Source organism: Nymphalis io, chromosome 3, assembly GCF_905147045.1.
Source record: "Nymphalis io chromosome 3, ilAglIoxx1.1, whole genome shotgun sequence".
NCBI classification, from domain to species: Eukaryota; Metazoa; Arthropoda; class Insecta; order Lepidoptera; family Nymphalidae; genus Nymphalis; species Nymphalis io.
In genome coordinates this window covers 12,339,631-12,357,264 of record NC_065890.1, presented here as the reverse complement: position 1 = coordinate 12,357,264, position 17,634 = coordinate 12,339,631, and the positions used below count along the sequence as shown (strand labels likewise).

At 38.3% G+C, this 17,634-nt stretch overlaps 1 protein-coding gene across 11 annotated transcripts in view; it reads right to left on the bottom strand.

Annotated features, from left to right (window-relative positions):
* Positions 1 to 4,510: 4,510 nt before the first annotated feature.
* LOC126781195 (patronin-like) overlaps positions 4,511 to 17,634 on the bottom strand; it is a 55,414-nt gene continuing 42,290 nt past the window's right edge. For 5 of the 11 annotated variants that reach the window (XM_050506043.1, XM_050506040.1, XM_050506042.1 and 2 more), the window contains 12 exons: positions 16,987 to 17,060; positions 16,533 to 16,806; positions 15,887 to 16,177; positions 14,721 to 15,671; positions 14,273 to 14,509; positions 13,987 to 14,200; positions 12,484 to 12,552; positions 11,574 to 11,660; positions 10,228 to 10,335; positions 8,123 to 8,305; positions 6,895 to 7,177; positions 4,511 to 6,801 (listed from right to left, as the gene is read on the bottom strand). In XM_050506043.1, the coding sequence (XP_050362000.1) occupies positions 6,657 to 6,801; positions 6,895 to 7,177; positions 8,123 to 8,305; positions 10,228 to 10,335; positions 11,574 to 11,660; positions 12,484 to 12,552; positions 13,987 to 14,200; positions 14,273 to 14,509; positions 14,721 to 15,671; positions 15,887 to 16,177; positions 16,533 to 16,806; positions 16,987 to 17,060 (2,916 nt within the window). In that variant the 3' untranslated portion in view covers positions 4,511 to 6,656. The remainder of the gene's footprint in view (positions 6,802 to 6,894; positions 7,178 to 8,122; positions 8,306 to 10,227; positions 10,336 to 11,573; positions 11,661 to 12,483; positions 12,553 to 13,986; positions 14,201 to 14,272; positions 14,510 to 14,720; positions 15,672 to 15,886; positions 16,178 to 16,532; positions 16,807 to 16,986; positions 17,061 to 17,634) is intronic. The other 6 variants (XM_050506041.1, XM_050506044.1, XM_050506049.1 and 3 more) reach the window with 5 other exon arrangements.

The window sequence follows — 17,634 nt, the reverse complement described above, 5'->3', positions numbered from 1 at the left end:
TCAGATTTTAGTTGCATATTTAAATTATGGATGTATATAAATGAGAATTATAATGTAATTTATAAAATTTGTTTCATTACTATTCTTTCGCACTATTTAAAATAAAGCAAAACATTTTAGTATCTTTTAAATGAGGCCATATAACACCTTAATACACACATACCCCAATTGCTCCTCTGAGGAAGATTTTGAAGTTTCCTTTTGATTGGTACCGTCGTATGTAGGATCTCATTAAAAGTATATACAAGGTTATTCGTAAAAACATAAATAACCTCGCAGGATCATGTTACTAAACATCATAAAAAACAACTTCTATTCGATGACTATTTGTAAGTGGAATATAGGAGCCGAGGGTGATTTATCTTCGTATTATGAGCAATAGCGAATTGAGGCTTCTATCACTTGGAACCGTTTGGTAAGATTCATATACCTTGTTTGAATCGTTGCTGTGGATTAGAGATGGGTTTCACTCACTTTTAGCCTAACTCAAATACTATAAGTGGATAAACTTATGAGTCGTCGCGTCGATAAACGATCGCCTCGCTACGCTACTCTGGTACCACAAAAGCGTGTGCTTAAGCTCCGCCCCTTTCGCATCCGATAGCGATATTCCAAGTCTGTTGTCGGACAATAATGAAGACTTTTCAGGAATAACACATCGTGATTAGCGTCGTAAATTATCAAATAACACACATTCCTGCTTCCCCCTTCCTTCTTAAGTCCACGCGAGCTGGTTCTCGATGTCACCGCCTAACTGTGACATCAATTCCATCGCGAACAAAGAAATTTGGCAACTCCTTTCTTTGTCGCACTTCCAAAAAATGGAATTCCTTACCAGCTCACGTTTTCCCCTCCTCTTACAACCCGGGTTCCTTCAAACGAGGCGTGAAGAGGCATCTTGCGGGCCGGCAAGGCGAAGGAGGCTAGTGCAGAACGTTTTTCCCGTCTGTACTGGCCGTCGTCGCGTTTGGACTCTATTACCACTTACCATCAGGTGGAGTAGTCATTTGCCCTCCCGGCGAATATATAATAAAAAAAAAAAAAACATGACCTCACAGCGTTCAAATGAAAGATGAATGAAATGTTTGAACGTTTTATAAATAATCATAATTTACGATTGAGTACACTAGAAAACCGTAACCAAGATTTAAAATCAAAATTAGTGAGACAAATACAGATAGACAGTAATAAAAAAAATGTTGTTCATGATTCTTTAAATAAATATTACTTAATTTTTATGATGTACAATAAATGTTTTATTAATTCAGGGTTGAGGGCCTGGTGACCTGATGTACAGGGTATACCTTTAATAGGCACCAGTCTCCTAAGATTTGATATTGTACTTACTTGAAAAGACGCTTTGTAATATTATGAAAAAATAAATTTGTTTATTCAACTATGAAGGAATTTAAAGAAAAGAGTGCACACGAGAGTGCTGCACTTACATATTACCTAGACAATATGAAATGATCCCGAAGTGTTGCTTTTGCAAGATAACACCCGATTCAAAAGAGTGACGTTGAAATACATTACTATTTTGCTTTTCCATATAATTACTCTAAACGTCAATACATTCAGCATTCGAACCGCTAGTTGTCCCAACCGAAGTGTAGATATTATGCTGCTGAATGTATTGACGTTCAGGTAATTATATTGCAAAATAGTAATATCATTTATATTTATAATCTTTTCATTTCACGTAATTGGATATAAAGTGTAGCAGTAAAAAATACTAATAACTCTGTATACAGGGTTACAGGGTAATATGTCACGATCCTTTTAAAGGGTTATAGTTCAGGACAATAGCTATCAAATGACCCCCAAAATGCTTATGCAAAAGTGTATCGTTTTCGAGTTATTAATTTTTTAATATTTTTTTTATTTAAAGGATGTTTAAGATTCTAAAATTCAATAAAAAAAAAATCAACGTATTTTCCCAATTTTTTTTTGTATTTCTTGCTAGGGTACATCCTAGTTAATAATAACCAGTTATAAAACAAAAACAATCTTTAAGCATTTTTAAATTACAGATCCAAAACTGTACAACTTTTCGATTTTTAATTTTGATTCTTTAAGTTACTCGCAATTTTTTTGTAAAAATCACTATGGCTCTTATCGTGCGGATCATTTTAAAAACATCTGCGTTTCCTTAGCTATCCATCGGTACATAAAAAGTACAGTAACAATCATAAACTCAGGAGAAAATTAGATAACAAAGAGACCAGGTAGGAAATTCTAAGAAATGCTATTGTTAAGAAATTAAATCTGGATCAAAGACAAAAGGACCTCAATGCAAAGTAGTTAAAGATTATTTTTAATAGGGGTAATAGGTAAAAAAGGAGAGATAAACCAGAGCTGTCATTGCAATTTTGAATTTAAATCAAAAACAAAATACTTAATCTTTTTAGTTACTCCATACTTTCGAAATTACACTGTTTATTATTCATAATTCGTGTTCAAAATGAGATCCCCTATTTCGTATACAAATACGCATTCTTTTTCTTAATTCACTTTTTACTACAACACTACTCAAGCTATGTCGAATAGAATTTGCAGCATTCATTATTCTTGTTTTGAGTTCTTCAATTGTTTGTACTGGTGAAACATCATAAACCAGGCTTTTCATATGCCCCCAGACATAATAGTCCATCGGAGTCAAATCTGGACTTCTCGCTGGCCATGGGATTGGTCCTCCTCTGCCAATCCATCTATTACGATAATTGCTGTCTAGCCACTGTCTTACGGACATTCGAAAGTGTGCGGGGCAACCATCATGCTGGAATATCATTCTCTGCCTAAGTTTCAGCGAAACATTTTCGAGTAACTCATGCAGGATTTCTCTAAGCAAGCTTTCATAACTTTCACCATTTAAGTTAAGGTACCAGGTAGGAAATGTGGCCCAATAAGATTATCATTGATAATCCCCATCCAGACGTTTACCGAGAAACGTCTTTGGGAACCGCTTAATCGCTTTTTGTGAGGGTTTCCCTGTTCTTTTTGAGACCAATATCGAATATTGTGGTAGTTAGTAATACCATCTTTGTCAAACTTTGACTCGTCTGTCCATAAAATTTTTCTCAAAAAATTGGGATTTTCTGCATCACAGTGTAGCATAAATCGGCAAAAATCTAAACGTCTTGCAGGATCTCCTTCTTCAATCACGTGTACGGGTGTGTAATGATAGGGATACAATCCAGCCGCGTGGACAGTAAACCAGACTCTCCATTGAGATACGCCCAGTCGGTTTGCCACAATATTGGTGGAAACTGTAGGGTCCTCTCGAAAATGACGAATAATTACATCTTCTTCATCTGGAGAACGGACACGAGGGCGTCCGGAATCAGATTGTCTCCTTTGCACGCGACCAGTTTCTCTAATTCGACGATACACACCAATAAAGACACTATTGTCAGGTGTCCGGCGATCCGGAAATCGACGATTATACTCACGACGAGCAGCTGCGGCGTCACCGTTACAATATCCATAGCAAAATAAGATGTCAGCGTATTCCTCATTAGAGTACGGACGACGAGAAGAATTTTGTTCTGCAGCCATAATAGTCCTTTTTACGCGCCAAGTTATCATAAACACAAATCACAAATTCCTTTTAGCTAGCCGAGTCACGAAGTTGTAAGAAACAGAGTCTGATCAATATTCACTAAAGCGCGTCCACACTATACGAGCAGTGCAAGTACAGTGAGTATTATGTACCCCGACAAGGTTTTATTACTCTTATTCCTAAAAGAAATGAGATAAAAGGAAATTAGAAAAAATGACGGTAAATTCAAAGGAATTGATAATAGTATTCCACAAACAGCTCTGGTTTATCTCTCCTTTTTTACCTATTACCCCTATTAAAAATAATCTTTAACTACTTTGCATTGAGGTCCTTTTGTCTTTGATCCAGATTTAATTTCTTAACAATAGCATTTCTTAGAATTTCCTACCTGGTCTCTTTGTTATCTAATTTTCTCCTGAGTTTATGATTGTTACTGTACTTTTTATGTACCGATGGATAGCTAAGGAAACGCAGATGTTTTTAAAATGATCCGCACGATAAGAGCCATAGTGATTTTTACAAAAAAATTGCGAGTAACTTAAAGAATCAAAATTAAAAATCGAAAAGTTGTACAGTTTTGGATCTGTAATTTAAAAATGCTTAAAGATTGTTTTTGTTTTATAACTGGTTATTATTAACTAGGATGTACCCTAGCAAGAAATACAAAAAAAAATTGGGAAAATACGTTGATTTTTTTTTATTGAATTTTAGAATCTTAAACATCCTTTAAATAAAAAAAATATTAAAAAATTAATAACTCGAAAACGATACACTTTTGCATAAGCATTTTGGGGGTCATTTGATAGCTATTGTCCTGAACTATAACCCTTTAAAAGGATCGTGACATATTACCCTGTAACCCTGTAGACTCAACATGTACAATCGTTCAAAAATCCCATTACTGGTCATAAATCGGGTCGTTTAGTAGTTATGTATAAATAAAACAACCAGTTAATATGAAATTCAATATTATTTCGTTATGCTTTTTAATAATACAATATATTTGCATACCATACACTATCGGTAGTATATAATTGATGACCAATCATTGAACAATGAAAAATGATATTCATCAATTTTTCGTTTAACATCGTTTTAATAAATAGCTGTATACAAAAAAAGAAAACAATTATTTACAGAATAAGGCAGTACAATTACCACGTAAAATGTGCCTTGTCTTATTTTAGCTATACAAGCATTAAAAAATCGGATTTTAATCAACATAAATGAAGGTCATTTAAACGAATATTCATTATCTTAATCATAACTCCAGTCAATTGAAATAATCACTAACAAGTTACATATTACGAGTAAGCAAAGATTAGTTTGTGAATTTGTTATTTTCTTAAGAGATATAACAAGGCATTGCTTATAATTTGATAACTCTCACGCATCCGTGAATATTTTGACGTTCGATTCGTATTCATCGCTTTTCGAAGATACTCTGCTATATAAAAATCTTCAAATTCGAGCTTATATTATCAACGACTGCTATCTGGTTATTCCCCTAACCTTTGGCGCCAAGGAATGTTTATAACAACATTTTAAAATCTTAGTCACTAATCGAGAATTACCAAACAACGTTCCAGAAACTTCGCATATAAAACTGCTTTTTAAAATTGAGTATTATAACAAAATGGCAGTGAATAAAATATACAAACGTCAAAATTGAGCCCGTCGCGCTCGTGGGAGTTACCAAATCGATTTATCTAAGAGCATTACAACTGACTCTGATCCTAGATGGTACATCATTTTAGAGAAATCACTGGAACGTATCGACCATCTCACTAATACATATGGCAACATCGCGTACAATGATCCCTTTGTATCGAACCAAACGAGTGCAAACGTGTGAGCACAAACGCTTTGTCACACTCGTGTACAAATTTGGACCCCCAAAAGATCGTTAGAAACTCAAAGTGAAAAAAAAGTTCAAATAAATCACTTGAAATAATAGTCATATTATAATTCTTATTAAATAGTACTTTAAGGCAAGTTATATGTATATGTATCGTTTATATGTATTTGTACACCAGTGTGAAAAGTTTATGTTACGACTGGCCACTACTGAGTGAATTTCATAGTCATTTCGAAAGTCACAGCTCAATTATAAACTTATTTCGCTTACATTAAAAATTGGTATACGTTTTATACTTCTCAGCCTATATCACATATTAAGTCTGTTAAAAAATTGATATATTTTTGTAACTTTCGAAATTACTAATTTAATGAATTTATTTAAAAGTGTGAAAACGAAACTCAAATCAAACGTAACTCACGTAAAATAAAAACGAAACGCTTTTCGGACCATTCGTTAGCCATAACCGTCACCTTCGAACTCCTAACCTAACTAGAACGTGTGACGCACGTTTTAACATACATTTTATTAAAGCCAATGCATTTTACCTAAGCAATGAATACGCTAAAACATGTTAAAATCGTAAACAACGCTTTAAAGCCAATATATTTTAAGATTTCTATAACATTCCAGTTAGGCTACGAGCTTCTTCAAACATTCGAGTTTTCGACCCTCCTATCCATTCTAACTGTACAATATGACACAGACCTCATTCACAATCGCATAATGTTGAAAACGTCGCAAATGACTTACTAGAAACAGTTACGTTACCGGTGACCGAACAATAACATCGGTCGACAACACTCCACACGCTGCATTCACGGGCCGTCTTAGTGGCATAGATTAAAATTAGTTTGTTTAATCTGTGATCATTAAGACATAGTAAATGCAGTCAACAACCTGTATAATATATTAAATTAACGTCCTCCTAACGTCCTCACCTCGCGAAATGCACTAACCGATAATACAACACTGGCTTTAATCGCTACCGAAGCGTTTTAAACTGAAGAGTAATAAGGCTCGACTCGACGCCGCCTGCGACTAGATATCGTGGACTCTTTAATTAGTTACGTCATCCGACTCGGACGTCATCTGTCATCTGTCATCGGACCAATCACGTAGCGGGTTTGGAAATACCATAGGTGACGACGTGGCGGCCTGCAACGCGATTGGGCCGCGATGACACCGGCGTGACATGGGCGAAGACAAGTGTCGACTTCGCGTCGTGCGCGCCCTTCTCTATATGACGAGAGCCATGTCCTTCTTGCTGGGAAGTTGCACCTTTTTGCCCTGCCACAGCGAGTTGTGTATCGTGAATGCGTCGATCGTGACAGTGAGATGTTTCGTATGCACTTGAGAGAAACATTTACTGCCCGAATTGTATCTGAAAGAATAACATTTTTAATTATCATTGAGGTGTGGGCGATGTATGTATTATTGTTTATTAAATATTGTTCATTGTCGACGAAGCACTCACTTGAAGAACTTGTCGAACATGCGGTCGTTGACGTGCTTGGGCCCCGTGCCGTAGAGCTTGGCCACGGTGTCGGTGTCCGGACAGTAGCTGTAGAGCGCCCGGAACTGGCAGCCGGCGTCGCGGAACAGCACGAGGAAGTGCTTGCTCTCAGAGCGCGCGATTTCCTCGAGCACGCGGCGCTTCGCCTCCGCGTTGACGGCGCCCGGGAACACGCAGTACTCCACCGCGTTCAACATTATCCCACGGTTCGATTTCGTCGCTGGCTGTTTATATAATCTCGGACCTGGTACAGGGAGGCAAGTTTCTGAACACGTTCAGGTGAAATTTCATATCCTAGATTTTGTTGTAAAAACGGTGGTATCTATAAGCGCATCTAGTCAGTGGGGTGAAGTAAATCTCGAGAATGGTATTCATCTTAAATCTGTTTTAAAGTGTGTACAAAAAATTCTACGAACATCCTAGGTTGACACTAAAATCTAAACTAATCTTTTAACATGACAGTTTTATTACAATTATTGAAGTTGCAAGTAAAGTATAATCTATAGTAACAAACACGTGAATCGAACATGAGGCAAATGATGCGACATTAATGTGTTGTGCCGTGATGGTGTTAATTTGAATTGTGTGAGGAAGCGAATGTTAAGCGATAACGATTAACGAGGGACAAATAATTCCTTTTGTTAGAATACAATTACAAAATGCTCTCATTCAAGTACTGTTCTCAAACCATGCCTTAAAGTAACTCATAAAGGTAGTTGGCATGACATCGCTAAACTGATATTACTCGTGACTGTGTGTTCAGTATGCAATTAGTTGTGAACTTAACTACCTACGTAGTAACGTTAAACTTAGACCTTTACGTCGTTCTCGGCAGGTTGCTTTAAAAAGTGAAATAAATATCTAATTATGCAAAATATATAAATCACTCGGTTGGGTCGAGTCTTCAGGTTTCGTTTATACGTTTTAATTAAATATTCTAGAATAAACAACCAGTAATGAGGGTAAATTTTGTCACCATTATTGACAACGTACACACCCGATAACACAGCTTTCGATAATCAAATTTATTAAAAAAGCATTAAAAAATTTAACCTCATTAACGCTAATTCTTACAACTAAATTACTTAGCGCCTTCAACGTAAATAATTATAATTTACAACACTACGCTAGTCCTCTATCGAGTCTACGACGACGGTCGCCCTCGGGCGGGGCGGGCGGCAGCACTCACCGGAGTAGTCCATGATGGAGGAGTGCGTGGAGGACACGTCGGAGGAGTCGTCGTGGCGCCGCTTGCCGATGGCGCCGGGCAGCGCGCCGGGCAGCGAGCCGGGGCCCGACGCCGGCGAGCCCAGCGCGCGCAGGCCGGGCGACGCGGCGCGGCGCGGCGGCGTGGCGCGGCCCAGCCCCGAGTCTGCACACGCGCCACTGTACTCGCACGGCACTCGCGCGGCACTCGCGCGGCACTCGCACGACACTCGCGCCGCACGAGCACGGCTTTCGCACCCGGCCGAACACTCACTCGTCTTTTAAACGTAGTCGACGAAACGCGACTTTCAAACTAATACTGTTTGAATATCCACCGTTTTTGCTATTTTCGAGGAGTCGAGTATATTTCATATATATATCAAAAATGACTCCAACATACACACACAATGAAAAGCTGACGGCAAGTAAACTGATAAAAAAACCCTTGATTGAATTTCTGATTCGTATATTTCCAAAAAATTTAAGGAAGCAAAAGATTTTAATTAAAAAACTTTATTTATATAAATTGTAAAAATTATTTAAAATGATTAAATCCAAGTTTTTGAAATTTAGTAAGATAATTGACAAAAATTTTTCATAATACTGTTCTTGAATTAAACACTAAGCCTAAAATCTGTAAGAGATTTAATTTAGATTTTAACTTAAACTTTAGCAGTTTTAATTTTTTACATTTTTATTGTTTTTATTACTTTATTATTAAAATAAACAGATTATTTAATAATTATGTTTAAAATAAAGGAAGGCCGAATGTTAGTTTCCCAGTTAGTAAACGTATCATTAAATCTAGCATAAGTTTAGGGTTAGCAAAGAAAAGTTATGAATTTTAAAATGTGTTTTTATGCTCTATAAAAAATCTATTATATATATAACTAAATCATTAGAATCTATTTATCTAAAAAGCTAATAATGTTATATTATTTTCGATATATTAAGAAAACTGGAGATAATAAAAACATAATCTTGAATGTTCTACGACATTAAGCGTCTGATTACATCTGCAAGCGTTTCGAACATTCATATGAACAAATATCGCAAAACAAAATTATAAGGCACCAACTTATATCAACAAAAAGCTTACATTTTTCAACATCTTGTCTATGATAAGCATTTAAAAAAAAGATAAAACAAAAACAACAAAAATGTAGACTAAAATTTGTACCTTATTTTAAAAAAAAATTAAAGAAGCACATTTATCTTTAACTAATATAAATTAACTATGGATATAATTTAATTATAATAATTTAACTTAAAAACAAACAATAACAGTAATTATAAATATGAAAAATCACATTGCGTTAAGTTTTATAGTCGCATTATTTATTATATCATTGATAAATAAATAACGATCGATTTTTTTTATTAAATATTTAGCACAATTTTAAGAAGACGATGTCATACCAACACCAGTTGAAATAAAATTATAAATAGGAGCATGCATCACATAAATATAATAAGATGTAATTACCTTTTGAAATTAAACCACAACCTTACAGCAACGATACCATAGACAATAAATTGCTACGACCCAAATAATAACGTGATGTGCACAAGACAGAATACGCAATAGGGGGATGTATTAATCTTCAAACAAATTGTGTTCGAAAACACAATTATCATATCGGTATTCTTTACACGATTTCTAAACAAAATTGAATAAATTAAAGATAGTGCTATCTCCTTCTTATGTGCGCAATTAAAAAAGGATAGCGATGTTTGTTTTTAGTCCCATCATATTAGTTTAATTTCGAAATTGTGTACAGCGACATAAGCACCGTTTTAATATTACAAAACGACTATAATTTTGGTCGTATACTTGAATTTATTCGTTTTCAAGTTCGTTTTTTCTTGGAAATATATGAAAAAAAAATATAGATTAAAAAAAAAATCATGACAGTATAAAGACTATAATTTATATATTATTATCTGATATGGGTAGATATGTTCCACAATAGACGCAACATCCCCCTACATGCTGCAACGAAAAAAAGAACCTCACCAAGCGGGGCACCGGCTACCGTGAGTGAAGCCTGTACAAGTTACATCTGTGTTTATTCAAATGTGTCTTACCGCACAAGTTCATAAGAGAGCTAGATTTCCTCCCCGCCTTAAAGTTATTCTGGTAAGTGGAATATTTAGACCTTCCACGTGTCGACTGTGGTTCATCATTCACACGCTCTGAAATGTATCCTATACATGTATCGCATCACACAGCAACATGCGATGGAGCCCCGCGACCGCACGCAGGGCTGCCAGTCATATTTACTTTCAAATAAAATTATTGCTTCAGTGACAATATAAAAACGGAAAACGAAACACATCTACTCGGCGATCTTTCTTAGGAACCAAACAAAATATTTACCAATTTCTGTAAATACTGACTACAGTTTCATGGTATTAAGCATGCCATTTCATCATACAAGGATCGTTCTAATCATACACCTGGCAGCCCTGGCCGCATGCGAGCCACGAGCGGGCCCCGGCGACCGAACTCTCATTACTCATACATTGGTATAGGCATGTAGCAAACAAAAGTTTATAAACGCGAATGCAAAACATCGGTCAAATTGAATGTATTTATGACACGCAACACGAATCGTTGGGAACCGATTATGATATGCGCGGAAGGTCTAGAGGGGGTTTCGTATTCTGTTGAAAAAAAGCTACTGAAAACCTCTCTCTGTTGTTTTAGTTCGGGATTGCAAACTAACTAATACGGCCAAAATAAAAAATATATAAAGCGTAATTTTGCATATGGAGTGTATCTAGCCAATCTATGCATTGTTGAAATCATACACATATATAATAAATCTTTAAATAAAATATAAATAAAGGTAAAGCGTCTACAAATAAAAATCAAAGAAGCTTCACCGACTAAGGGGTACTGAGCCATATGACCAATCAAACGTGTTCGTTCATTCACAAAAAAATCCAAAACATGTTTAAAAAATAAATACAATTTTTCATAAATGGTGGAAAAAAATTGTATTGTTTTATCTGAAGGACAGAAGCATGTTTTTATACATATTATTCATATAATACTGTTTAAAAACATTCTTGCATCCTCAACACAAAAATATTTTTAAATCGTCATCTCATGTAATATAATAAAAATAATAAAGTATTTATCTGATTGGAAATAATTTTGAAAAATTGAATTATATAGACCAAAAAACGAGATGACAATCAACCTCACAGATCCCACTTGTAAATTAATTATAATAAAATAATTGTATTAATCATATATAATATTTTATTAAAATATAATAGAAAAGTTTTAAATTTTGTCAGCCTCAGCATAAGGCACTTTACGTTTTATATCTAGATAAACAAATGGGTCCGCTCTATAGCGAAGCGATCATCGTTAGTAGCGATAGCAGAGGGGCGTGGGAGGGAGTTGAGGGTGCGAGGCTCACCTCGCGAGGTCTTGCAGGAGCCGCGCCGGCCCAGGCCGCTGGACGCGCTGCCGGGCGACACTCCGCCGCGGTCCTCCACCGGGGACTCTGCGCCGAAAACACCTCGTATTACACGACGAGACGTTTACATTTGTATTATTTATTGCAAAGGAAGGAAATGAAACTTATAACATTAGAATAAATTTAAATATATCTTATGATTAACAGCTAAAATGAACGTTGAGAGGGAAACTTATGAACCTGCAATTAAAATTGCTTACAAAGCCTTCAAGTGTCATTAAGATTACTTTGAAGTTTAGAAACGAAAAAAACATGTAATTAAAAATTTCTGAACCGCTGACTGCATTTGATTAAATATTATATAGAAATAATTTGTAAATAAATATTCAAATGTGTAAAACAGAAATCATGCAATAGCGCTGGCTACAAAAAGAAAACATTAATTTGAATATGTTGTGAAATATTTCGTTTACGTCATTTCATATCTTAGCACACAAATACAGAATAGACATTGCAGCAGCCTCTATAAAATATTTTTAATCTGTCCTATAATAATAGGATAGATTAAAAACTATAAGGCTATATAATTTTTTTTTATAGAATAGGAAGGCGGACGAGCATATAGGCCACCTGATGGTAAGTGATCACCAACGCCCTTAGACATTGGCATTGTCAGGAATGTTAACCATTGCTTACATAGCCAATGCGCCACCAACCTTGGGACCTAAGATTTTATGTCCCTTGAACCTGTAATTACACTGGCTTACTCATCCTTCAAACTGGAACATAACAATACCAAGTACTTCTGTTTTGCGGTATGTGATGAGTGGGTGGTACCTACTCAGACGAGCTTGCACAAAGCCCTACCACCAGTAGATTATCGTTAATATATGCATAAATAACGAATTACCTCTGTAGAGGGCAGCCCTCTCGGCGAGGTTGTCCTGCGAGCCGCGGTAGTAGTCGCGTCGCATGGTGCCTGCACACGTACACGCACACGTACACGCACACGCACACGCACGCCGCCGCACGGGACATAGCGAACAAAGCAGGGGGGGCAGCCGCAAATCAATAAGTGTAGTGCTTATAATGATCACTGATATACGTATTTTATTGACTGCAAAGTAATATTGATACAACGTTTTCGAGACGGTTACAAATATTTTGGTTACATTCATTATTTTTTTAATAATATACTAACTTTTCCTGACAAATTATTATTGGATAATTTAATTTCGTCGATCATTTGAATGGCAATCTTTGCAGTATAATAAATCTTACGTATTATAAGCGCATGTAATCATAAGTTTAACAAAGTAGCTCAAATTATTACTAACGATGAAAATAAAACGTTAAACAATTACATATATGTTTGTCCGAATTTGAGCTGCTTTGTTTAAAAGCTAAATCAAAAACGCAATGTCGTGTCAAAAAAAACTATACAGTTAATAGCTTTAGTTAGCAAATTTCAAAAGAAACGTTTCAACATTGATTAGAGTGCTGTTAAATAATATCTAGCATTGTAACAAATTATCTTAGCCACATCTCATGCGAGCTTTAGCTTTAAGGTTTTGAGAGGTGGGTAGTTTGTATGTAATTTGATCGATGTGTTTTAAAGCTGATTTTGAATTTTCTTATTTTATATCAACATTTTGCTAAGAGCTTGCTAAGAGTAAATAATAGAGATATACTTTTGGCAGATATAATATTACTATATACTTCTGATAATAAAACCGACTGTATAGTTCGTGTATGTATGTATATCAGGAACTTCAGAGTTCATGTGTTTCGGTGTGAAGTGACTCGCTTCCCGCCTTAACGCATCGGTAAGTTAGTGATATAATAACAAATATTATAATCAGCCCGCTGGTTCTGTCCCTACCGATTTTACCACACCCACGTCTTTTATAATATCACGTTTATTTAAATATCTATTAAATTTACTACTGGAAATGACAAAGTTTAGACAATATTTTTTGTATACAAAAAATGATGTATATTTTGATAGATACTAATACTGTGTGACAAAAATAAATGGTTTTATACCGTCGTGAACTTTTTGTCAAAAAATATTAATATTTTATCTTTCAGTCGTACATTAATTTGATATATCTCGAGTGGTTTAATCAGCTATATTAGCGCTATAAAAGTACATTGTAGCTGCTTTATTAATCGCCAATCTAAAAATTTTCAAAATTAAATACCTCAGTAACGGAGCACATCCCATTAAAATCCGTTGTGTCGTTACAAAGCAAGTGGACAGACACGAATCTACTTTGTTTTATGCTACTTAAGTTCATTAAATAAGATAAGCATAACAAATTAAAACGAACGTATAATGGTTTTGTACTTGTAATAGTGCTTCGTGTACGTGTTTGAGTGGATACATTAGGGCTCAAGTGTCGAATAATACCGGTGAGATTGGTAGCGGAGGGCTGCTTGCCCGCCAGCATCCCCTCGGCGGCCTGCAGCGCGCCGCTGTCCACGTGGATGGTCTTGGGTCTCGCCCGCGCCGGCAGCTTGCCCCGCAACCGCGCCCCACCGGTGGGCGGGCCGGTCGCGCCGCCCACGTTCATGCCGCCGCGCGACAACGTGTCCAGGAACTCGGACTTGTCGAACACTTTTCCCTGGAACCCAGGACGAGTGCGTTAGTAGTCGCCCTCGCGGAGCGGTCGCGGCGGGCTACAAGGACAGCGCACCTCCCGCTCGGCCTCCTCCACGGCCTTCTTGAGCTTGTACTGCGCGAGGATGGCCTGCCGGCGGCGCGCCTGCTCCTCCTTGCGCGCCGCCTTCACCTCGGCCTCGGCCTCGTCGCGCGCGCGCCGCGCCGCCGCCGCCGCCTCGGCCCGCGCGCGCGCCTCGTCCGCCCGCTGCCGCCGCTGCAGCGACAGCATCATGATGCGCTCCTTCTTGCGCTCCATTTCCTCGGCGGAATTCTGCCGGTTTAGATTAGAGGTACATTCGCATACATTAAATTGCGATCGAGTCGATCGTAAATATATTCATTTTGTCGTGTTACAAATGTATTACACAATATTAGATTGTTATTCTGTTAATGGCTAATTAGTCAGACTGAGGTACTTACACTAAATAGACCAGAAATGTATATATAATATGATGATTACGGTTGCCGATATGTATACTCACGGGGTCGGGGTTGAGCTCGCCGATGACGAGCGCGGCGGGCTCCGCACTAGGCGGGCGCGGTCGCTCCCGCGGCGCCTCCGTTCGAGGCGTCTCCCGGCGCTCGTCGCAACGCTCTTCGCGCCTGTCATCTCGCCTGTCGTCTCGCCTGTCGTCGCTCCACGTGCTCTCGGGACTCCGCTCGGGGCTGGCGTACTCGGAGCGCTCCTTCCGCGGGGAGCCCCGCTTCGCCCGCAGCGGCGGCTTGGGTCGTTTCGGTTGCTCGTTGTCGAACGAAATGTAAAACCCTTTCTCGTTCGTCTCGGCGGGTTCCTCGGGTCGTTGGAACGAGTTCCGGCCGAGCGAGGGCCTCGTCGGCGACGGGATGCGGTAGGTCCGCGTGCCGGACGAGATGTTCAGTCTATTGATGCCCTGCCGGAGCGCGTCGTCCTCGGCGTTGCCGATGAAAGATATGTTTTGGGGTTCCATGTCGTCGGGGGGCGCCGGGACGGAATTTTGTGCCTGGAGTGTCTGGTGAGGTTGATGCGTCTGTTGTGTCTGATGAGGTTGGTGTGGCTGGTGAGTTTGCGCATATTGCGGCGGATGTGGCGAGTGCAGCTGGTGGAGCCCTACTGGCTCGGGTCGCCGAGCCTCTGGCAGGGATCCTTGACGTTGGGGAGTCCTCGAACGTCGCGGACTCGATAGCGGCGGCGATTGCGATGCGTATTGATTAGGGTTTATCACAGTATAGCTCAAATGGTTTTGCGTTTCTCGAACGTTCTCGGTGCCGTTCTGGTACCGATCAGTGTTGTAGTGAACCTGGAAGGGCTGGTTCGCCCTTTCGTGTAAGACGAAGCCCTGCGGGTTCCAGTTTTTTTCGGGAGGTGGTTGAGGCGAGGGAGAATTCCACGTCCTCTGCGCCGGTTCAGGTTGCGGTTGGTGGTACTGGTTCTGCTGGTGGTTCTGCTGATGTAGCTGTAATTTGAATTAACTAAATGTTAGATTGACTTCAATAAACAATGTGCTAGTACAATTTCCAACCATAATACGGCATATTAATATTTATCTTATTTACAACTTTCAAATTTCCTTATACATATTTATATACCGTATACACACCGACCGTATATACCGCGACTCGTGCCCCACGACAGTGTATATCCCCTTGGCCCGCCCGGCACAGTGCCTACCTGCCAGCCCCGGAGCTCGTTCTCCTGCTGCAGCTGCGCGTGCTGCGCCCACGTGCGTCGCTGCGGGGGCGCCGGACTGTCGTGCAGGTAGAACTGCTGCCGACCGAAATCTTGTTCTATATCCCTGTACTGATACTGGAAGTTCTGCTGGCCGCCTTGAGGGCCGACCTGCTGGCCGCCCGGCTGGCCCGTCTGGTTCGCCTCGTAGTAGAAGTCGCGCGGGAGGTGCGGCGTGGACCCGAACGCGTTGATCGGCCGCGACACATTGTGCTGTGAGCTGAATTGGCTGTGCTGCAATCGAGTGGGCGGAGGCGTGAGTTGTGCGTCAGCTGCTTCGTGTTTGTGTGAATTTAAAGGTTAGGCTGAGAAGTGTCTGTTAGGACTTGAGTTGAGCCGTAGCCAACGACGACGATTTACGAAGCATTTATATATTAATTGATTGGTAATTACATTTAATGCTTAACGATTTATTTTAATAATTGAGTAATCAATATTAATAATTTCTCGATCTAAAAGAACTTGCCGACTTGAAATATTTTACAGTGATATCAGGGAGTATAAAGCTTATGGCCGCAACAGGAGAACGAGCCCATAACCACTGTGCTTCTTGCGTGTGTTTATTTTAGGTTGACATTTAAAAACTTACCAGTTGAGGAATGTTTGTTTGAATGTTTTGATACTGTTGCTGGAAGGGTGATTGTGGCGGCTGATGCTGTTGGAACATTTGCTTCGCTTGCTGTTGCTGCTGCTGCAACTGTTGTTGCTGCTGTTGCAATTGTTGTTGCTGTTGTTGCAACTGCTGCTGTAACTGTTGATTTTGTTGCTGCTGTTGCTGCTGCTGTTGCTGTTGCTGCAGCTGGCTTTGTTGACTGGCGAGCCGCGCGATGTCACTCTGTATATCCTGCAGGCTGGAGTTCATTCTGTAAATATTAGGTACTGGCTTGTGCGCGCGGATTCATATATCTACATTGAAAAGTAACAAACATAATAAACGAAATAGAGAATATTAAAACTAGAAATGATAGTAAAATTTCAAAATAAAAGTAAAAACTGACAGTTGACAAAAATCATCTGTCCAATATATGGAGAGGGACACTTACTTTGCTATCGATTGTTCGTACTGTTCCATCGCTGCGTTTTCCACGGCTTGATTTGGCGCTTCAACGACCATTTCCTATAGAAATATGAATTCGTCATTGGCTATTCATTTATTTTAAAAATTACCGATAAAAGATTCGACATTTCTATGGACGTATTGTACTAAAATAAAAATGTAATCTATTATATACTTTCGTTAATTTATCTAGATTGTTATTTTAATTTGATTTTTTAGAATAACTAAGCCCTTTATAACAAAAAAAATAATAAAAAAATGCGTCATGAAAAATAATAAAATGCTTAATGAAATGAAAATTAAACGTACACAATACTACCAGCATTTGTATTGACAACAATTAAAGGCAACACAACGATAAAATATTCAGCATACAAGCCCGTATAGTGTTCTTCAAAATTAAATTGAAATAAACTAAACCATATATTTTAATAATTTTAAAATGTAGACGCCAATTTCGCACATGTTTTGTGTATGTGATTAAACATGCAAATTAAAGTACGGCATGCACAACAAAAAAATATTATTTACTTTATAACATTATAAATAGATATTTTGATGTAAATACGTGCATATGCGGAGATTGTAGATGTAAATTAAAAGTTAATTCAATTATCTTGAAAAGGATATATTT